The sequence below is a fragment of the Phoca vitulina genome, unplaced genomic scaffold (genome assembly GCF_004348235.1).
Source record: "Phoca vitulina isolate PV1807 unplaced genomic scaffold, GSC_HSeal_1.0 scaffold1, whole genome shotgun sequence".
NCBI classification, from domain to species: Eukaryota; Metazoa; Chordata; class Mammalia; order Carnivora; family Phocidae; genus Phoca; species Phoca vitulina.
The window spans coordinates 87,588,253-87,612,743 of record NW_022589704.1 but is presented as its reverse complement, the minus strand read 5'-3'; the positions used below and the strand labels follow the sequence as shown (position 1 = coordinate 87,612,743).

The 24,491-nt window shown below is 33.6% G+C and overlaps 1 protein-coding gene across 9 annotated transcripts in view; it reads right to left on the bottom strand.

The window, feature by feature from the left end:
- The window catches only part of LRP1B (LDL receptor related protein 1B), a 1,853,519-nt gene that overhangs the window by 213,870 nt on the left and 1,615,158 nt on the right, over positions 1-24,491 (bottom strand). For all 9 annotated transcript variants that reach the window (XM_032387847.1, XM_032388632.1, XM_032390176.1 and 6 more), the window contains 2 exons: positions 23,416-23,597; positions 12,675-12,874 (listed from right to left, as the gene is read on the bottom strand). In XM_032387847.1, the coding sequence (XP_032243738.1) occupies positions 12,675-12,874; positions 23,416-23,597 (382 nt within the window). The remainder of the gene's footprint in view (positions 1-12,674; positions 12,875-23,415; positions 23,598-24,491) is intronic.

The following is a 24,491-nucleotide window of genomic DNA, read 5'->3' as shown; positions in this document are numbered from 1 at the left end:
TTTCATGACTGAGAATTAATGTTTGGCATATTCCTCATCCAGGAGTAACTGAGACACTATCAAGATTTCAAATACAATTTGTTATTTTTATTCAGCTGGGTCAAATGTGATCAGAGAATTCACTATGACACAAAGAAAGTAGAAATAAAAGCAAATAGGTGACACTTTAAACCACTGATGACTATCACTGTAGGGTCTAGCCAGAAATCCATCTCAAAACAGATATTATGCCTATGAAGGAAGTAAAACTCAAAAAAAAATCCACATGTGTACACTTTTGATGTAAGTACTCAAACTGAATTATCTGTGTACTGCTTATAGACATGGAGCCTCTTGCTAGAATAAGTGGAATTGGATAGAAAGATGAAGAGGATACTTTACCAGAATGAATCATATCTGAGTTATTTACACAAACTATTCCCACTTTCCCTTTCTGGCTGTATAAATTCATTCCAGAAAGATAAAACAAATGTGGCAAAATTTTAACAACCAGGTGAATCTTGATAGGTGATTGTAATAGTCTTTCAACATATACGTATGTTTGGAAATCTTCAAAAAAAGTGAAAATTGGCAAAAAAAAAGTTGAGAGAGACTCAATTCTTATTTCCTTAGATGTAAAGGAAATAATTAGATCATTAAATATGGACTTAAAAAGTTAATCATCATTTTAAATAATTTCAGTTCACCAGAGATTCAATTAATTTATACACAAAAAGTGGAGTTATTGTATGAATTTGCCTATTAACATCTCTAACATTGCATAGTCTTTTTCATTATTCAGTAAGTAACTTATAGCTGACATTTGTTAAGTACTCAGGTACCAGGAAGTTGGCAGTGATTTTCAATGAGTGGGGAAGGCAATTCTGGCCCCACAGCAAAGAATGATGAGGCCCAAATATTAATAGTTCTGAGGTTATGAAACCCTGCAATAGGAGATCTACTTTATACACCTTATTTTAATTAATATGCATCATTTTATTGTATAGTAGTAGACAGATCTCACTTCACAGATGAGAAAGCTAAGATCTGGAAAATTTAAGTATCTTGACCAAAGAGGGCGATTAGAAACTAGTAAATGAAGGTACTGATATTTAAATCTAAATCAGACTCTGGTTGCTGAGTCCTTTGCCATTTTCCCTACTAGCACTGCTTTCAAGAAAGCCAACCTTGCAGGGCACCCGGGTGGCTCAGTTGGTTAAGCATCTGCCTTCGGCTCAGGTTGTAATCCCAGGGTCATGGGATCGAGCCCCGCAGCCAGCTTCTCCCTCTCCCACTCACCCTGCTGTGTTCCTTCTCTTATTCTGTGTCTCTCTGTCAAATAAATAAATAAAATCTTAAAAAAAAAAAAAAAAGAAAGCCAGCCTCGTAGGCTAAAGTACTGTTATAGATTGAATTGTTTCCTTTCTTCCAAATTCATATGTTGAAGCCCTAGTCCCCAGGATGACTGTATTTGGAAACAGGTAAGAGTGGGGTCCTAATCCAATATGACCAGTGTCCTTATAAGAAGAGAGAAGCAGAGACACCAGGGAAGTACACATACAGAGAAAAAGTCATGTGAAGACATAGTAAGAAGATGGCCATCTACAAGCCAAGGAAAGAGGCCTCAGGAGAAACCAAGTCTGTCACCACCCTGGTCCTGGACTTTCAGCCTCTAGAACTGTGAGAAAATAAACTTTTGTTTAAGCCACCCAGCTGGTGGTACTTTGTATGGCAGCCTTAGCAAAGTAATACAAGTATATAAAGCAATAAGACTGATTTCATAAGCTCCATGTGAAAGTGGGTGGGGCAGAGGGGGGAGGGAAAGGGACAAGTAGACTCCACGCTGAGCCTGACTCGGGGCTCTATCCCAGGACCCTCATGACCTGAGCTGAAACCAAAAGTCGGATACTTAACCAACTGAGACACCCAGGCACCCTGAAAGTCAGTTTATTTAATTACTTGATTGAAATTACATTATATTTTCAGACATGGGGCAATTTAAGTACTGGACAAGTTTGCTATCTCTAAGTTTGTAATGATTAACCACCAGAAAATCTCTGTTATCAGATAATCAGTATAAACTTATGGAGATCAGAAAGGTGAACTCTTACTTCAGAAGAAAGATGGCACACAGCTGAAAGTACAGAAAATGTAGAAAAGGTCAAGGTGAAGAAAATTAGTCCATTTGCCCAAAGTGACCATCTGTTTGATTTAATCCCTTGTTTGATATTGGGGTAAAGAACAGGACTGTCACTCTTAGCTTTATAAGCCCACTCTCAGGACTGCTCAGTTGGCAAACATGTTTATTTCCCAAACACATCAAATACAACCACCAGAGTATTTTTTCTAGAGAAAGCAAAGTAAAAACACCACCTTATGTTAACAAGGGGATATCCAGTCCCACATATCTAACACTACAGTAGCTCCAACAATCTATTCTCTAAGAGATGCTGAAAAGTTCACTTAATACCACAAACAATGCCAATGAAAATCAAGCCAAACGAAAGCAAAACAAACACACAATCAAACAAAATCTTTTTATATCGTCTTTCTAGGAGTTCAGCTCACAACTCGGCAGTATACCTTATTTCTTCTTGAGGACTTAAACCTCTCCAACAAGTTATTTGACTATTTGTTTAAGCTTCTGTGAAAAAAAAAAAGCCACATATTGACTGCTAAATGGTAAGTATAAATAAATGAATGCCATGTTTGCTTTTCCATCACCAGATGAAGAATTCAGCCCACATTGAAGCTAAATGAGATGTTCTGAGCCAAATCATCATATATTTTGGTATAAGAAACTTCCCTGATTCAGAATGAGAAAAATAAAATTGCTTATTTTTGGCTGTCTCCTTATTTATTTTCTTATTTTTACTTTGTAAATATGTACATTTGTATGTATACATGCATTTATATATTACATATGTGTACATTTGTAATATATCTATTATACATATAGTTATATATGTATATTCATATATAATTCATAATAAGTACATAATAATAAATAAGTCATATAAACATTAATATGGAATGTGATGGCATGAGAAAAACGTTTAACAAATTCACTGAGATGTGGCTGTGTTTATGGAAAAAGCAGTCACTGTTTTCTCCAAATAATAATGGCTATCCTTTTTAAGAGAAAAAAATAGTATGACTGATTATCATATATAAGACTGCACTTGCTTAATTAAAAGAAAATATGAAAAATAAATTTAAGGCACACTTCATTTACAGGTATTCAGTAGACATATAAAATAAGACAGAAAAAAAACAGAACTATTGCATGGGCTGTAACAGGTATTCATTATATATTTTAAAGCTGCTTTCTGCAGTTAAGTCTCTATTCTGGATAACAGCATTATTTATTTTACTATTTCCAGCATTTCACTCAAGTACTAGGCTCTTAATTTTTATCTTATAGCCTATATCTATCAGAATAAAGAACTTGGTATTTGGCAAAAAAAATACATCAAAGAAATACTCTTTGTGAAGTTTTCTTTTTTTAGTTAAGTCGGATGATATCTTATTAACATTCCTATTAATTACAACAAATAGAAAAGGTGGCAATCCAGAATATGGTTTTGGCTTAACCATCGCCTCACAGTTAGAGTTATTCTATTTAATACTCTTGATTATTGATTTTTTTTGATAGCACTCATCATGCTAAACAAGTATATTCCTGGATAATATCATTCTAATTTTGTGTTTCAACTTATCTAGTTTAAATACTTAACAAAATGACCCAATTACACAGTATCCATCTTTCATAGAGTTAAAATGTGGTAATTGGTGCTACGGGTAGGGTATACTATTGGGATAGTGGCAGATTCAGCATGACTTTGCCTGGTGGGTTAAAATAGAAATTTCACTACAGGTGCTCTCTCTCTCTCTTTTTTCCTTATATCTCCTCCAAGATTTACTTTAAGAATTAAATGTGATTTTAAAATATTATTTTATATATGCAGCAATCCCTACAATTCATTATTTTAAGATTAATATAAAAACTTTAGCAATATTTTCTAAAGTAAGACAAATTTCATAGAACACAACCACCAAATTCAGTAATTATTATTATAAGTAAATCAAAAGTACAGAGTAACGAGCATTACTATTTTTTTCTTTTTTTGAATATTAAGAATTTATGTATTGTTTGGAAGAAAATACCCAAATGGTTGTCACTGTATGACTGATTAGGTTTGGAAATTTAATCTAAAAATTTAAAGTAAACAAGGATATCAAATAAAACATGAAATTTTGTCAACTTTTTCTTTTTAAATGTATTTTAAGACTCCCATTTCTTATTCTTGGTGCCATTATCCTAAGTAAAGGCTCACATTCCCTTACACCTGAAATATTGCAAAATTATTCTAACTTTTTCATTGTTTTTAATCTCTTCCAATCTCTTTTGTGTCAGTCAGGTTTCCTGTAGTAAACAGAAAATACATTTTTAAATGATAATTTAAAAGATTTTAATAAATGAATTATTTACAGAGGTGTGGGCATGGTCATTGGACTGATGATGGATTGTTTTTTCCTACATCTGTTATTAGAACTTGGTGACAGCTAGAGCTAAGGGGAAGGAACCACACGACAAGAACAGTGATCATTCAGTGGAGGAGCTCAGCCGCTGCCAAACCACTGTGGTTGGGCCGGAGGGAAAGGAAATAAATAAATATTCCAACGTCTTCCTCCATCCACCATCCAATCTCCTGTCAAACCCATGGGTACATTTCAACCTGAAGTCAGAAGATGACAGAGCCTGGGTGATGCAGTCCACAGAAGACTGCATTCTAGCATTTAGAACATGGCAAAGAAGTAAAGGTAGGATAACCTAGAACTCCATTCAGTCAATATTTCCCATTTTTTAAAATCTCACCTATCTCTTCTCTAATCAAAAATCATCAATGACACCCATTCCGTAGGCAGGGGCAAACATTTGAGCTTGACGAAAACACTGTCTTCAGAAGAGAGGATCAAGATGCTCAGCAATCCTCTATTCTGAGAGACCCTGATACTAACCATTTTTCTTAACATCCTTCTAGAAAAATAATGTACAACAAGCTATGTAGAGAAGTTGGGGCATAAATTAATGGAGCAGATAATGAAAACAAAAAAAAAAAGGAAGAAATGAAACAAAGAAAAACAAATAGCATCGAAAAAATAAGGTGAGATTAAAGGAAGGCTGCAGAAAGAATATAGGCTGATAAACACATGATAAAATTAGATGATGGAAGAAAATGGTTTAACGTGCCAAAAAAAGTGGGAGATGCAAAGCAGTAGTCAGTAAGTGGGTGGATAATGATTTTTAGTTTATGAAGAGCGACAGAGAAGAGTGGGTGGGAAATCGGCCCCAGTATACTAATTTCCAGACAATGACTGCTGAGACAGTAGCTTTAGCTACAAACACCCCATCAAAAAGAATGTGCTTTATATAACCTTAAGGCCAAGGACATTTATTCTTTGTCAGTAATTATGCATCCCCTTCAGTGTTATTGATTGTAGAGTCCTTTTTTAAATAAGTATTTCCTCAAAACCATCTATAAAAAGATACAAAATATTTCATTTAATATTTGCCTCCATGAACATTTTCCCTGCCTACTCTTTAATGCAAACCTGCTTAATGGTAATAGTATTATAAATAAAATTTCAGGCAAATGGATCCAAAGTCCATTGTTCAAAGTGAATAAAGGCATTAAGAAATGGCAAGAACACTAAGGATATCCAACATTTCCAAATACTATGATAGAATTTCAAATTTATTTTTTCCAGTATAAACATAATCTTTCAAAAAGTTCATCCATCAGTGAAACCTTAAATGGGATAAGAAATAAGTTTCTTCTATTCAGTATATGCCATAGTGAAGAGCAGATTTGGGCTGCTACTACCTGGGAGTCTATTATATGAGACTGTCTTTTAAATACTGACACTGAGCAAATGTCCAAACAATAGTTATATGTCCCCCCTTAATGCATTAGTTTATACTGGGACACTTAAATGTATAACTTTTTGAAACGAATGTAATGTATGATGGCAAATATAGAAATTAATGCTATACTTAAAGTTCTTCTTTAAAGCCATTTGTAAGAGGCTAAAGGCATCCTTTGTCCATCCTTTTCTGTATTTTTTGCCTTTTTTTCTCCACCTTGTCACTTCAAATAATACGTACTCTCTATATAGATTAAGAATATGTGGTTTAATATAACTCAACCACTTCCTGGTCTCACCTACATATTTTTAAAGTTATTCATAGTAGAGGTCAAATATGGCCATTTCAATATTTAATATCTGAAAAGAGTATTTCTGTTAATGAATGTGAGAATTTATGAAACAGACAATGTGAATTGTCGTACATTTATTTTGAAAACTAGACTATGCCTATATGTATTAGCTCTTGACCAGGACACTGCTCTCCAGTCTCTAAACAAAGCAACAGAGTTTTTCTGCTGGTGCTACAAACCTTCATAGACATTTGGCAATGTGTTTTCAGAGCCGATGACCAATACTAAATACAGGAGTTATGGTATTCCACACACACATGCATTAGGAATGTGTTTGAGAGTCCTAATGATAGGTGGAGCCTTAAAAAAAAAAAAAAAAAAAGTACTTTGCCTTTGGTTCAGATATCAACAGAGCCATTTACATGAATTTAGTATCTGGTTTTCCCACATTTCTACAATTATAAATATGGTTCTAGAATAAAAACAGAGAAGAGTGTAATATGTTTCAAGCATTTTAAAACGTTCTAGGTAGTCCTAGGAATAAGTAGGAGTCGGTGAGGGAATTGATAGAACAGTCTTCTGTCCCAGTCCCAACCTCAGCTAAATTCCTCTAAGAAATGTTAGAAAATCCCTGATTAAATAGAAGCCCCATTCTCTGGATAAAAACATGGAACCATACTGTGGCAAAACAACAAGCTTAAATTAGAGAGCAACCTGGACCAAAGCCAGATCTACTGATCCCCAGTACCCCTCTGCCTCCAATTTAAGATGGGTCAGATTGTTGAAAGTGGCTGAAAACTCATGCTAGGGTAATACTTAAAATTTCCCATTTAAAAAAGTATGTGGATCATATGTGGCATTTGCAAAATAATAATCTATTTAAGCATATACACAATTTAATGTAACATGTCCTATTAAAGGAACAAAACTGAAAGACATGATTGACACTGAAATTCTAAGACTTTTTAGAAATGGCAGTTAATTTCAATTTATTTTACTGTTTCAGGAACATTTCTATAGTAACTGAATTGTATTTTGCTCCCTTCCATTAACTTTTATTGTATTGTAAACAGCACATCAACACTGTTGGCATAAAATAGCCTGTGAAGTTCTACTGTTCGTAATGGACTGTGAATGATAGGGATTTTTTTTTTTTTTCAAAAGTACTGAAATGAAATATCCTACCAAGAAAGAAACACTCTAGAATATTGTAAAATCAGAGGGTGGTGTTTATTAGATTCCTTCCCTTTTTTGGTGAGTTTCAATGTATATTTAAATATTCTAAAGACCCAAATGCAAGAGCTCCTGAGTTTCAAAATAGATGAGCGCAACATGCTCCCTTTGTCTTTTTCAATGTGTTTCCCCTTCAGAACAAAACCCGTCGTATATATATTTATGCTATTTCACCAGCAGCATGCTGAGATCTGGATTCCTTTTCCAACATTAATTAGGTGATCACTGCATGGGTTATGATTTGGATTTTTAAATCCAAACAGAGAACTGCCCCCTCACGACACAAACTGGATTCCCAGAGCAGTAAACAAACAATTGAGGCGGACTATGGTATTGACACTTCAATGTGAGGACCTTCAGGTCTAGGAGTATAAAAACAAATGAAGAGCCATTGTCAATGTAATTGCATGAAATTTTAAACAACTTGTCCACAAACTAAAAGACAGTTCAGTGATAAACTGTAGTTTGGAATCATACCCAATGATTACTCTTCAGAGAAATTAGCAGTTATGAGTATATATTTTTCCAGCATGCTGGATAAAATATGTACATGACCAATTGATTTAACACAAGGTTAAATCATTCAGGGATAAAAGGAGAGTATTCTGAAAAAAAAAAAATACTAGAAAAACCTGTTTCTTCTAGATAAATTATCAGGTATTCTGAAATGCTTTTTAGGGAAAGATACAATGGAGGTTGTTTAATCATATCCTTAGAATTCCTCTTATGCTGACCCTTTTGTTAAAATTAATGTACCTCTCATCAAAACAGAGCTTTTCAAGAAGAATCTCTAAGTTATGCTTAGTTTGGTACTTTTAAAACTCCTTTTAAAATGTACAAATATATGTGAAACTATTAAGTCATCAAAATGATGTTATTTTTTCCCAGCTAAGTGGATGATAATATAAAACATTCACTTAATATTTGCAACTGGACCACCAATATGTCTGTTATTTTAAGCTTACAGATGCATCTCTCCTATTTTCTTTTCTTTTTTTCTTACCAAATAACTTTTGAATGTAATACTTTATCTCCATTCCCACAGCTCTAATCACTTCAAATATTTTCTCCTAAAATATTTTAACAGCCTCTAAAGTAGTTACCCTTCTAGGGTCTTTCATTTTCCATGCTGCTGTCAAGTCTAATGATAGCACTCTGTCAACTAAACACCATCAGTGGCTCCCTATGACCTAAAGGATAAATTCAAAATTACTTAGCATATAAGACCTGTCACAATCTGGCCGATATTTGCCCTTTTTCATCTAGTGACATTATCTCCCTCTTATACAACTTCCAATCATAGCCAAATTGTGTAAACTCCATGCTGTTTCAAGACTCTATTACATCTTTGCACATGCTGTTCCCTCTGTGTGAAGAATCCTCTATACATTTCCCCATATGGAGAACTTGTAGTAAATCTCTCAGATCTCTCAAAGATTCCCTTACTTCAGCAATGGCTTTTCTACTCCTTCCTACATTTTCAAAATATTTTGTATATTCCTCTAACCCCTATCTAATTTATGTTTTTACTTGTATATCAGTTTTTGTTGTTTTGGGTTTTTTTTACCATTAACTTCTAAGTCCTTTAAAAACACAACCTTGGTCATCTTTGTAACTTGAGAGCCTAGCATAAGGCATGGCCTTGAAAGAGACATCGGTAAGTGTTTGTTGAATGAATACATGAATGAATGAATGGGCAGATCTAAAGGGAAGAAATCAGAGAAACTTAAAAAAAATGAACTAATGAAAATTTGATTTAAAATAAACTGTTTGACTCAGTCATCCAGTAGCATGTATCATATTCTATGGCATCATTATAGTAAATCATATTATTATAAAATTATTATAGTAAAAACCAGAAGAATGATATACACAGGCATTCGGAAGAGGTTCACATGGCTAAGATTGCATGTAGATGCTCCAAAGCTGGCAAATTGACTGTTTATTTGTTTATTTAATTTTGCAATGTGGTGTTTAGACTAGGTAGGAAGGTGGTTTGGGGTAGAGGAGGTAGCAGAGAAAGATGGATGGAAATTCTTAAGCAAACTCTAAGTCACATGCACCTTGGAGGCAATCTGACCTATTGTTTAGGGCATAGAATTCTGAATTTTTAGAAGTTCTTAGGCTGGATCAGTAACAATAAATTAATGCTTCATTTATGAAATTACTGCATGGTTAAATCCCAGTATGTTTGGAGGGGAAAAAAAAAACTGTCAGGGTTTATTTTTCCCCATTATTAAGGTTTGGCTTATCAAAAAGAGCCATAATTCTGAAACTTCTCAGATACCTTTCATGTTCTCCAATTACTTTGTCATGAATGGCATAGCCCACTCTTTTGATAAGTTTTGGTTTTACTTTCAACAAGCAGAATAAAAAAGAACAATAACACTAGTCTGGTTAATAGAAAAAAAGAAATCAGTGACCAAACTAATGCAAAACTTATCATTAATGTCAAAGTCTCATTTTCCACCTCCACATATGTAATTAAGAGACGACAGCATTCTCTATGTCTTTATGGGGAAAGTATGAGAAGTAGAAAATGGTACTCCTCTTCACAAACAAGGCAAATCTCCCTGCTCAGCGGGGAGTCTGCTTCTCCCTCTGCCTCTGCTGCCCCTGCTTGAGCTCGCTCTCTCTCTGGCAAATAAATAAAATCTTAAACAAAAACAACAACAACAACAACAACAAAAAACCCACGGCAAATGAATGGCTCTCTTCTCATTGGCTGTGGAACTGACATAATTTATGCTGCCTACAATTAGTAGCTCATTAGTAACTACTAGGTAATTGTTGGCTTGCATTCAGATATTGGCAGATGCCTGATAAGACACTTAATGAATTTTTCATTAGTCTTTCTGAGAAAGCCTTCAGGAGAAAAAATACTTCTGATGGCAGCAGCTCTTTCGGTTTCTTTTGCTTCCCCCTTGAGCCTCCGAGTATTTTCAAAATCAAATTTTAAAATGTTAATGACATCATACCTAGGTTATCTTTCAGCCAAATATTTTACTCTAATAAATTTAGTGCTATTTCTCCCTGCTATATATGTCCCTCTACCCAAAATCACCACCAGTACTGGTGCAAGACACTTCATTTATACAAATTTATTTTTGTATTAAGTTTTCAAAGCATTAGTCACAATTATCTGACATAATTTCTAAATAATGAATAGGGAATGGAAACAATAGTTTCTAATAGACAACATTTTTAACTACAATTTGTGTTCAAACACAAAGTGAAAATAGGCAAATATTTGATGCTGCAAATATATTTTTAATATTCATTTATCTAACCAAAAATGGTTTAAATTCTATTGTACAGTGAAAGTTTTTGGCGGAAAGTAATGTATTCACAACAACCTAGCACTTTACATAGATGCTAAAAATAGACGGGTTCATAGTTACATGGGGAAAATACTGACTGCCACAATAAAACTTTCAATTATATCATCTAAGAATGTTGCTGAACATTTCATTATTGATTCTTCGGAGAAGATATAATTGCTGAATGCTAAGTGTGATTTTGATTTGTCAACATTACTTTTCCTTTAATTAAAATCCTAAAGTCATCTTTAAATAATTCTTCACTCAAATTGCATCCTGATGAGTTTCTTTATCTCTATAATTGGATTGCCAACACCTAAATAAGTGACTCCTCCAACTGCATGTTCTTGCCCTGAAACGAGCACCTCTAAAAGCTTTCTGCCAGCACTTTTAGTTAGAATGATCTATTTGTTTAAATATCAGCTGAGGGGGACTTAGGCAAAATCATTACGTGGTGTGACTTCAGTGACTTTGATCTCCTTCGCTTTTATTTATCTATTTATTTTTTAAGGCAATGGCTTCATCCTTCTCAGGACTCCACACTGGCACAATTTTGCATGGCCTTACCTGACAGTGAGATTATTGATAATCCTCTCTTAACCTCTCCCCCGTTTTCCTCCTCCCAGGGTTTTGTTCTAAGCTTACTGCCGGGGAAGAAAGCAGCCTGAGAAGCTGAACCAGGCTACTGTGTGGGCTTTCTTTGGGACCTCTCTGTGAAACTTGTGCTATTTTACTATTTGAAGATAAAAACACCTATTAACAAAGGTGACATTAGGTCAATAAGGATCAATAAAAAAAAAATCATTTATCTTCATTCTAGGAAAAATCTTATCTTTACACATCTGAAATATTTTGAGTGTTCACTGGAATCATTTGTGGTTTCCTTTATATCCCTGTCATCTCCAGCTGCACCCCGTTCTCCTTCGGCATGTCCTTCTCCATTGCTTTTTTAAAATCCCTCATCTTCAGCTCTTCTCCTCTCAGACTTCTCCCTCCTCCCTAATTGTAGTGTCACTTCCCTCATATCCAATTGCTTCATTCATTTGTTTTATATTTAGAGTTTTTTAATCTACTCAGAGTTATAAAAAATAGAAAATTAAAGTATCTGTAGAATTTTACATTTGTTGATATTCAAATAATCTCCTGAATGTTACCGTAATTTGAAAGCTGTTTTCCATGTTAACTTTGGTGGCCACTGTTGATTAGATAACAATAAATTTAATCATGTGTGCAGTATAATTGATAATTTTTGAATACTATTACATCACTGTCTTTAAAGAACTGTACTTTTACTTAGTATTTTTTTATTTTTTTATTTTTTTAAAGATTTTATTTATTTATTTGACAGAGAGAGACACAGCGAGAGAGGGAACACAAGCAGGGGGAGTGGGAGAGAGAGAAGCAGGCTTCCCGCGGAGCAGGGAGCCCGATGCGGGGCTCAATCCCAGGACCCTGGGATCATGACCTGAGCCGAAGGCAGACGCTTAACGACTGAGCCACCCAGGCGCTCCACTTAGTATTTTTTTTTTTAAAATAAGCCCTACCAGTGCAATAATAACCTTATGTTTATAAGCATGTAACCTTCTGTTTCAATTCAGTTAGGATGTAACTAAGAAAAACATTGTTCAATTACCATAAAAACTATTTAGAAACATACAATTAGAGAAAATAATGTGAAAATGATTTTTATACATGATTACAGAAGTTCTGAATAAATATGCCTAATTCTTATTTACCAATATTGTTATAAAGGAGTATAATAGTGTAATCTTAAATTATAAAATGTATTTGAGAGAAATTATATATGACGAATACATATAAGTGTGTACATAATTTCTTTTTTTTTAAGCATGTGCATATTTTCTAAATGAATAATTTATGCACTGTTAAAATACTGAGTCATTGGTGCTGCTGGACCAACCTTTGTGTCTATGAGATCCATCCATGTTGCTAAATTCAATGTGATTTTCATCAGCCCAGTAGAGTCTATGGTTGACATAATCTATTGTTAGTGCCATGGGTCTAGAAATCTTGGTTTCTATGACAACACTCTGATTGGTTCCATCCATTCCAACACGTCCAATGTGAGGATACTCACAGCAGTCAATCCAATACAAATACCTAGGAAAGAAAATCAATAGCCGTTTTGTTTACACTCAGGGAGTAAAACTTCACACAATATTTCACTTATTTACTCAGCTATTCCCCAAATTAATTCATTGTATCTCTCTGAATTATAACTTCTAAGAAGCATATTTTAAATGCAAGCTTTTCTTATGATTTTTATTAAACATACAGCACACTTTGAAATATCCATATAATTTTAAATATGTTTCTTTTAGCACACAAACCCATATATAGAACATATATTATTTCTACGAGCATTCACAAATTACAGATCCCTAAAACTAACAGAGGCAAACCTTCAAGCTGCATCTGTAATGTTGGAGGAATAAAACTATCCACATATATATTTTTTTTCTTTTGGGTTCATTACCAATGAAAATTTCAAAATGATTCATGGAGGAGTACATTATATTTGCCTGAATCTGCATTGCTCAACATGATAGCCTTTAGCCAACTGTGACTCTTAACATTTAAATTAATTAAAATCATATAAAATTAAGTGAACTGGATTGTTCCTCAGTCATACTAGCCACATTTCAAGTACCCAATAACCATATGTCACTTGGCTACCATATCCAACAGCATAGATACAGAGCACTTCCATCACCACAGAAAGTTCTATTGGACAGTACTGATTTCAATTATGTTATTAGAAGTTCTAGAGTAAGGTATTTCAGACAGTAGTTAAAAAAAAAAACAATAAAAGGAAGAAAGTTATATCGGTACTAAAACTAACTGAGTTAAACATAAATATTGTGCCCCGGTAAAATATAAATAATGGATAAGTGACAGAAATTACTTAGATATTTCTATTTAATTAAACCATTTATTTTTTTCTCATAGTTGAAAAAGTCACTTTATCTTGTTGAATATGTTTCTTTCTCTATATAATTCAAGATTTGAGTTAGAGGATCGTTAATGTCCTTTTCACAGTCCAACACTGAAACTGAAACTTATTAACCTAATTTGTTTCCCCAGATCCATTCTTTTCTTTTTAGTAAGTATAAAATCACTGGCAATTAGTTCTTCATAGTTGGAAGATGTGTAATTAAAATAATATGGTATGAAGATTATTCTATATGGTTTATAACTGGCACATTTGGTTTAAAATCAAAATGTTCCTTAAAGAAAAATTTTCCTCATACTTTCTGACAGTGATAATTATGTTTAGACATTTTAACCACACACTATAAGAGAAATAAAAGATTTGAGGAAAACCATTTATCAAATACTGGGCTAACATAAATAATCATTGTAAGAAATATGTGCATTTTTGTGTTGACAATCATTTTTTGGCGTTCTGCAATAAAGGCAGGGGATAGCAGATTATAAAGATATTTTTAAAAGTTCTTTACTAGCCAAAATATCATTAAGAGTCTTAATTAAGCACGGCACTTAAAGTAAGAAACATGTATCTGATAAGGACTAAACAAAAGGTAGACTATTGCAAGCAGAGATTCAAAGAGAGCTCTGAGAGTGAGAATTTAAAAACAAATTTGAGTCTGGAAATACAACAGTCAAGTTTGCATAGAGCAATACTGGACTTGCTATCCAGTGCTTATGTATATCTATGGTAGTTCTGAGCAAATTTAAAAATTTCACATCAGCAGATAATAATAGATACCAAGCCTTTTAGAAATTGATTAAAGGTACTGTTTCTTTAAATCTTGAATTATTTTAAGTTATTTAAATCTTGAATTATTATATTTTTATTTTGAAAGCAAACATATGTCACAAAATACATCTAGAAAAACACAATCTATTCCTTTCTAGTAAATTTATGGAGGTGCACCTTGCTGTCTATACTAGAGATAATGGCAGTATAGATAAAAAGGAAGAAAATGAATCAGAAAGAAGTAAAAATGCAAAGATAGTTTATCTCACTGAAATCAGAACATTCCTCCTTGGCTCACTGTCTCTGAGTCTTGGGAACACTAACATAGCAATGTTTTCACCTAATAGATGATATCATATATATGCTAGCTTCTCTCACACGGGTCAGATATGACCAAATATATTTGGGTTTCTATACAACCACGACGTTTTTGAGAAGTGAATATAAACAAATAAAAATTTAAAGTAGTATTTCAATAACATTCTGTACCATTACAAAGTATATGTCCAATTTGGCTTAATTAGAGGCAGTATTCATATTTCTATACATGCACTTGCACTTGCAATTCAAACATCCCAAAAGTAAAAAAAAAAAAAAAAAAAAAAGTTTTCTCCATCAAATGTTATCAATAAAATATTGCAAATTATTGGATGTGAATAATAATGTTTCTGGAGTCATTAAGTAAATTATGAATTCCAAATGGTCTGACATCCATATACAGCAATTTAAAATTTTTATCTATAATCTGAACTTTTTTTTTTGGCTGGTCCTATCACCATCTTGAGCCAAGATATCAAGAACAGGAAGAGCATATTTCATGGAGTCTGACATCTGTTACATCATTCCCAGAAAGCTCACTAAGAGTTTTGAAATCCTGTCCCTGCCATACAAGCTCTCCTTAAAAAAGGCACAAATATACTTCTCCCAATTACTCCCCACCATTAAAAAATGTGTCACTTCAGCTCTAGTTGCAGTATTTACAGTCCCACATTTTCACTTCTGCACTTCCATGAATCACTGGAAGAGATCATTCCTCTTCAATTACACAGATCTTTTCATATAGACATAATTCACTTTGCCTCTCCATTCTCCACAAATTCTTCCCTGACCACATTTTTCCAGAGAGGTTTCAAGATTAAACATATTTGAGAAATGCTTTCTTTAACAAAATAAGCATCATCTTTTTTTTTTTTTTTATTGTAAAAGCCTTTAATATGCTTTAATACGACACGGTGTTTCTCTCAGAGGGAGGTATGGTGTCCCTTTCTTTATCACATAATCTTGGGTGATAGCATTTATTTTCCTAGGGTAGTTCACAGGAAACACACTTTGGGAAACTGTGCTTTAGCTTTCTCTGGTCTACAGAATTACTTTTCTTTATTGCATGTGTAATTGAACAACACATATGTTGTGAACAGAGGAACCCACAAAGCACTAATGATGTAGATTCTCAGGCCTCATAATCAAAGAACCTACCTTGATTCACTCAGCTGGTATAACAACTCTAATCAGCCCCAGAGCCATTCTTAAGTAGCGTGAGAACCATATTTTGAAACAATAATTTTTTGAGGCCATATACCAGATACTCCTTAGAACGGGGAACACAGAGGTAAACAGATATGATTTTTGCCTTTAAAGATCTCTCAGTGAATGCAATAGAGGCGGATGTAAAACAAATGAAATAAAAGGTATTATGATAAAACTACTTTACTATGGAGGCACAAAAGAAGGAATGATAATTTTACTAGATGGAAGAAAGCATGAAAGAAATATTGTGCTCACTAATAGTTCTTTCTTTCTTTTTTTTTTTTTAAAGATTTTATTTATTTATTTATTTATTTGACAGAGAGACACAGCGAGAGAGGGAACACAAGCAGGGGGAGTGGGAGAGGGAGAAGCAGGCTTCCCGCCGACTGGAGAGCCTGACGCGGGGCTCGATCCCAGGACCCTGGGATCATGACCCGAGCCGAAGGCAGACGCTTAACGACTGAGCCACCCAGGCGCCCCACTAATAGTTCTTTCAACATAAATCTAATCTTCATAGCTACCTTATAAAAGTAAGAATAATCCTTATCTCCTTCAGATTTTACAACAGAATATAATTTAATTGAAGATTTTAATGTGTAACAGGTCTTCAAGATCATGTGGCCTAAGACCTTCATTTTACTGATAAACTGAGACCATATAAGATTATGTGTGTTGTCATAATCTATTAGGATAGTGATACAGTTGGAACAAGGGCTCAGGTCTCCAGATTTATAGACTACCTTTTTCTTTAAGCCGCATTATGTAGAGCCTTAAGGAAATGAGCTCTAGAAACAGATTAATCAGGTTCAAATTTCGGGTCCACCTATAACTAGCTGTGTGAATCTGGCCAATTAGCCTCTTTGAGCCTGTGTTTACTCACATGTTGAAAAGAATAATAATAGTTCCTCCTCATAAGATCACCATGAGGATTAAATGATAGGATATAGGGAACAAATTTAGAACATTGATAAACATGGAGTAAGAGTTTAGCAAATATTAGCTATTACTTTTTATCTGTACTAGATGTAATATACATTTCATATATATGTGTACACTCCCTCTATATATATATTGGTTTAGTAATACCCACTTAATAGGTGACCTGTTGCATCTGGATTGTGTGTATAGTATTATATAATTTGTCTGGATTTTTTTTTTTTTTTCAGATTTTATTTATTTATTTGACAGAGAGAGAGAGAGAGCACAAGCAGGGGGAGTGGCAGAGGGAGAAGTAGGCCTCCCGCTGAGAAGGGAGACCGATGCAGGGCTCGATCCCAGGACCCCGGGATCATGACCTGAGCCGAAGGCAGACACTTAATCAACTGAGCCACCCAGGCGTTCCTAATTTGTCTGGATTTTGTGTTTTATTACATGATTTGTCTATTTAAGTACTCATCAACCAAAAGAATATTATGAAAATATTCTATTGCTTTGAAGAAAAGTATAGTTTAACTCTTTTCAGGTATGAATGAATCTTCATAGACACCAGATTTCTCTCTCCTTATGGGTACCCACATTTTGATGGCTAAATTTCATTTCCTTTTCCATACTTAAGCCCCATTAGCATACATTTTTTCCAAATTTTTCAATAAGTCTGTACCAGACATTCTGGTAATTTTAACATCTGAAATTCAACTTCTTAAAAACTACCTAAGTACAAAATTTGCTGTAAATAATTAAAGCTGAAAAATGAAAACTTCAGTGAAAATGTCAAAAGCAGAGTTCTAAATTTCATCCATATAATATGTAATGTTTACCTAAGATCATATCTGAAAAACTTCAGCTCCAAATAATATCTATTCTGTAAGTTATAACAAAGTGTGAACATAGAAAACAATGTTTACTGTAACCATAACAATAGGCTGCTGTGGTTCCTGAGAATGTCTTTTATAGTTTAGTATAATATACTATATTTCTTTAAAAAAATTAAAATAGAAATCTGCTCTCAGGTTTTACTATTTTTTTTCTGAATTCAGGAAATATACTCAGCGACATTTCCCCCAACTGCAATTATTTCTGATTTTGAATTATAAATAAATTTTTCATATTCATTTCCTATATGTTTCTGACTAAGTATGGGAATATAGGTTTAAAAATTGATAGAGAAAGGATTTTTTATGTGACTGTTTATTTTAATAAAGTATTTCTATTTTCCCACAGAAATCAGAAACTGAGTTTTCATTCCTGGTATGCCTTTCATTCCCTCACAACAAAAGTTCCCTTATGACTTTTCTCCTTGAAACATGCAGGTTATTTACATACTGATATATTGGTTTGGGTGATGATGCAGGTACAATGTCCCTGTAACTATAACCCCATTTGCTGTGTACATCCAGTTGCCCATTTATTATTTCCTTTTGCAGTGAAGTTAACAATCTCTGTGCTTGGCACAACCAGTGATCAAGACACGGCCTTTTTGCTAAAGAACTTACTTTCTAGATGGAGAGAAAGACATTTATACCAATAATAGTCATATGTACACCTGAAACTAATCTAATGTTTTATGTCAATTATACCTCAAAAAATAAAAATTTGAAAAAACTAAAAAGTAATGTAATGGTGTGTGTTCAATATGTGGGGACTTCTTAAGCATAGCTGGAGAATGTTTCACAGAGGAAGTGATATCTTCTGCTGTTGTTGGAAAAATGGGAAGTTGTTGCAACTAGAGGAAAATCAGAAGGGCATTCTAGGAAGAAAGAATGACATAAGGAAAATACAGAAATATAAAATTTGTCTTTTTCAAATTTATTTGCATTATCATTATCCATATTGGCAATAATGGATACAGATACTGAGTTTTATATGAGTCCTTCAATATGCTTTCATTAAAATATATTTATAATTCAAAATCGCACCTAGTATTATTTTCTTGTGGTATTGTTAACATACTATTAGAAAAGGAATCCAAACAAAAATATTCTTAATAATAAGGCATGCTTGTAATGATTTTGTTTCCAAAAAAACTCATATCTACATTTAGAATTTTGTAAAAAGGCTAATTATTAAAATGGAAGAAACTATAGTTTTATGTTTGTTTTCTTATTCCTGTTTGTATAGCTCTTGAAAAACATGCTCATGATCCGAGATTATTTTGTTACTGAAAATTCTAATGTGATATAATAGGAAAAGTATGGGACCAAAGCTTGAAAATTGGGTTAAATCCCCAACTTAATATCTTACTACATAAATGATCCTGAGAAAATCACTTGGCCATTTTGAGGCTGAATGTTCTCCTCTGTACTTTAAGGATAATAGTGAAAAAATAATATCTTTCTCACAGACTCGGAAAACAGTACAAGCAACTAAAGTGATAAAATTCAGACACAGTTTTCAAATACATGGAATTCTAGAGAAGCGGTTAGTTATCTTCATTATCATTATTATAACATGGGAACTCCAATCCCAATAGGTTTACAAATTGATCATCTCCCTTTCTTATCTCTGCCCCTTTCCTGTATTCCTCATATTCTAGGGAAACATTCCTCTATTCACCTGTTTGCCTGAGCCAGAAGTCTTAATAAAGTTTGGTTTGCTGTTGTTATTGTTGTGGTGTGTTGCATTTTTATCCCTAGGTTTTTTTTGCTCTGCAAAGAAGTCTGGCATCAAAGTTTCACAAATGTGTATACTTAAATTGTTCCAATCATGAGTTCTTTCAATTCCTTGAATGTGCCGTGCTCTTCTACACATCTTTGCTTTCCCACAGAGCTTGTTCCTTTTGCCTGAAATACCTCCTGCTCTGAAGAGCACTGCATCACCTGGCTAATTCTTACTCTACCAGTCTTGTCCAGGAAGCGGACTCTGATTCTAGTTGAGATAGAAACATTTTCTATTTTCCTTTTTTTTTCTATTTTTTTCTTTTTTTGACTTTTTTTTATTATGTTAATCACCATACATTACATCATTAGTTTTTAATGTAGTGTTCCATGATTCATTGTTTGCGTATAACACCAGTGCTCCATGCAGTACGCGCCCTCTTTAATACCCATCACCAGGCTAACCCATCCTCCCACCCCCTCCCCTCTAGAACCCTCAGTTTGTTTCTCAGAGTCCATAGTTTCTCATGGTTCGTCTCCCCCTCCAATCCCCCCTCCTTCATTCTTCCTGCTATTTTCTTCTTCTTCTTTTTTGTTTTTTTTAACATATAATGTATTATTTGTTTCAGAGGTACAGGTCTGTGATTCAACAGTCTTACACAATTCACAGCGCTCACCATAGCACATACCCTCCCCATGTCTATCACCCAGCCACCCCATCCCTCCCACCCCCCACCACTCCAGCAACCCTCAGTTTGTTTCCTAAGATTAAGAATTCCTCATATCAGTGAGGTCATATGATACATGTCTTCCTCTGATTGACTTTTTTCTATTTTAATAAGTTATTGCATTGTATTGTAATTATTTACTCATCTGCCTACCCACTGAACTGTGAAATACCTAGAGATTGGACTGTGCCTTTTATTTTTATGCTCCTACCTAGAACAGTGACTGATAGACACCAAACGCTAAAGAAATATGAGCTGAATAAATGAATAATTTTCTATTAACCAGTCATAGCACACATTTACTTTATTGTCTGTCATAATGGTCTTTTGTTATGTGATTACTTGAAATAACATATTAATCATCCAAAAAAAGATAAAATTATGCTCAGTCTGGCTTTAACATTATATTTTCTATTCTACTTTAAAATGCATAGATATATACATATATATATTCTGCATAAACGGCAATTTTTATAAACATTGATGCAAATAATATTAACTGCCCAAAACTTATGATAAATTAGAACAGTATTTCCCAAACTAAACCAGATAACAGAATGATTAGGATAATTGAATCTCAGCTGAATTTAAATGTAACAAACAGGAAGATGATCAGTCTACTTGTATCTTCTTTACCATTCTTAGTAACCACCATATGAAATGGATATTGTGACAACTGGGATACTATTATTAAAAGACAGAAAGGACCCCTAAGCTACCTCCTAAAAGTTTAGCTGCTTCATTATATTAGTTCAGTGATCTTTATCCTCCTTTAAACAAACCCTTGCCTTATCCCTCACTAAATATCAGGACAGAAATCACACTCATTAAGGAAATGGGGGGTCAGTCATATTGGCAAATTCAAAATTTATGTAAACTGCAATGTTAATCTGATGTGGAAGGATTCAAGGACATTTTTATCACATAATCTTATAATTTAAGCTGATTTTTTTAAGCAGGATTACACAATATTTTAGACAGTCATGGAATTTTCACCCTGAAGCTCATCTCATAAAAACTAAAATCCAGGTTGCCCTATTGCCTCACTCTGGGGAACAAAAAAAACATGTACAAAAAGGTGTCATTAAATTTTATCTGCTAAAATAGGTGGCTTTAATTGTTACATAAAAAGATCCAATTTTTATCTGTTTTTTTGGTTATAATATGGCAGATCTATATCATAAAATATTATTCAAAATTAAAATCAAGGGAGTCTTTCATAACATTTACAATAATTTAGTACTTCACTATTTTTTTTTTAAGATTTTATTTATTTATTTGAGAGAGAGAGAATGAGAGACAGAGAGCACGAGAGGGAAGAGGATCAGAGGGAGAAGCAGACTCCCCGCGAGCAGGGAGCCCGATGTGGGACTCGATCCCGGGACTCCAGGATCATGACCTGAGCCGAAGGCAGTCGCTTAACCAACTGAGCCACCCAGGCGCCCCAGTACTTCACTATTTTAACTGACACTTTTGATGGATGGGTTTATATTAATGATAACTTAAGGCTGCTTTCAGTTTACAGGGTAATAATACCTGTAACCCAGGAGAAATAAAACTTAAAGTTAGACTCAGCTGTGTTCACTAGGCAAGGACACAGTTTTTGTTTTATAACTAGTAAATTTCACAAGACTATTATGATCTATAGGTAACGTTTGTCTGTTTAATACGAAGCATCCTGAAGAGTATAAAATGAGAAGCTAAGCCAGCCATATTGGGTTTCAAAGAAAAGGACAATGGTTTGAACACACTAAAATAAATGTCTTCTGATAAAATACTGAAGGAATTAAAATATTCACATTCTTATGAATGAATGATGATAATAGTCAAACTTAGTACATCTGGCCATTATTTCCTGAAACATATTAAAAACAAACTCTCTTGTTACTCTGTTTCAATTAAAATGGAATTGACACTCTTTTGAATCTTTTGTTACTATGGGAAAGAAAATACTTTAAAAGGTAACAAAATGGTTACATAATTATATGAACATATAAAAGTTAAAAGTTGCACATTACCTTGGAAACAGAAAAGTATTTACAGTACAAGTCTTCTCCTATTAGATACTGCTTTTACCCAAAGTAATGTTTAAAATTAAGCTATAAAATATACAGTGATATGATCACATTGCCAATTATAAACATAAGGGACCAAAAAAACAGATACAACGTATTAGCAAGAAGCAAAGTCTAACTGTTGTATATGATAAGATAAAAGCAGTGATTTCATGAAATATATTTAGTGAAATTAATTTATACAGCAGAAAATTTAGAGCACTACTGTTATTATAATACTTGTTACTGTGAATGTGTCTTATTTTAAAAAATCAAATTTTCTCTAAATTTGTTATTTTAACAAGCATGTTGAGTAGGTTGAACTTCTACAGAGATCATTTTGGAGTATGTAATCATGCTAAATTATACTGAAAAAAAAAAGAAAGAAAGGCATGCCTCTCTACCAAAACAACATAATTAAAAGTGAATGGTAATGGTCATAATCTATAGAACTTTAGCAGCCATATATCTGACTTTGACACCTAAGCACTGACACCTTATTGTGTGTTCTTCCCTCATCTGGAATCTCCAGCCTGCTGTCCTTAATCCTTACCATGACTCGTTCTCCTTTCTTACAACGAAATGCAACAAAACACAGCTCCAATATGAATCTTTCTCAATATTTCCACTTTGCTATCCCTTTGGAATGCATGGATAATGCACCTTGTTATTTATTATCTGTGGTTACTACATATGTCTTTTGCCTTAAAGTGATAGAGGAATTATATCATCCGTATTTGTGACCCACCACAATCGCTACCTTTCCTCCAAGATTTAAAGGCATTAAAATTAGAGAACTCTGTACATTTTATTTATTTCCACTACATTTATAGATTAGTTAGAAAAACAGTTGCGCTTAAAACTTTCAAAAATACTTGCTGCAAAATCTCATCATTTTAAACGTTTTTCTTTTTCACCGTGATAGTCACATTTCTATTTTTGACTTCCCAGTAAGAATGTCTACACATTACACTTTATATTGGTTTTCATGTTAAAACCTACAGAATGGGAATTACCACACTGAATATAACCCACAGTTTCAATCTCTAATTTAAGATTTTCAATGTTTGTTACAAACCCAGCTCGAGGATCCAAAGACAGGTCCCGGGGGAACTTCAGCCTTTTGCTAACAAGTATAGTAGGGTATAAGCCACTGAGTTTGGATACTTCAATGATCCTTTTTTCTGTGTCAGACCAATAGAGGTTTTTTCCAATCCAATCGACAGCAAGTGCATTGGGGACAGCTGTGTTATGCACTACCTAACAAAATAAGAATTTAAAAAGTTAGTGTAAATACCTAGTTTAAGAACTCAGCAATTGCTTCTTGATTTTTTACAGAGATTATAGAATTCTACTTAAACATTAGAAATGGAATCTAGATAAGCATAAAACATAGAACAAATCTATTCTAATAAAATTACTTGTTTGTGCTGTGAGAAATTACCACATCTGTAATCAGGTCCCTAAAAATGACATATGGGCTTAAGAAGTAAACACCAAAATAAAAAGCTGTTGGGCAGCTACAAAGTTGTTGATGACATTTTTGTTATAGCTTACCTGTCTTCTAAAAATTGGGGGCAGAAATTCTATCACACACAAAAACACACAGAATTATTGATATTATTTATCTTTAACAGGTTTTGGGGGAGATAGCATTCTCCACTCTCCCAGCTGCTCTTGCCCTATTTAAATTACCTACTACAACAAGAGAAAAAAATACAAGTGAGAACATACATTATTTTACCTAACCAAAGGAAGTGAAATTCACACAACTCCTGCACTTGATTCTAACCCATGTCAATATCAGCTATAATAAGGATATAAACACTTTACGTACAAATATGAAGCATATAAAATAACCAAAGATTCTATATGACTGCTATTTCTGAGTTCTCAGTGCTTTGAGGATTATGTGAAAGGAGAAACTGAAACTTTGGGCTATATAGAACCCAATAGTTAGAGACAAGAAAACAATAATGAAAGTTTATAGTTATCCTTTCCCTAATGTTATCAATAGTAAAGATACCATATATATATGACTACATGAGCATTTTCAGCAACTAATAGTATCAATCTACTGTATTGAATTGCAAGATATATTTTCTTCTTTCTCCTAACTTCCACTTTTAAAAAGTTGGCATGGCTGACAATTTA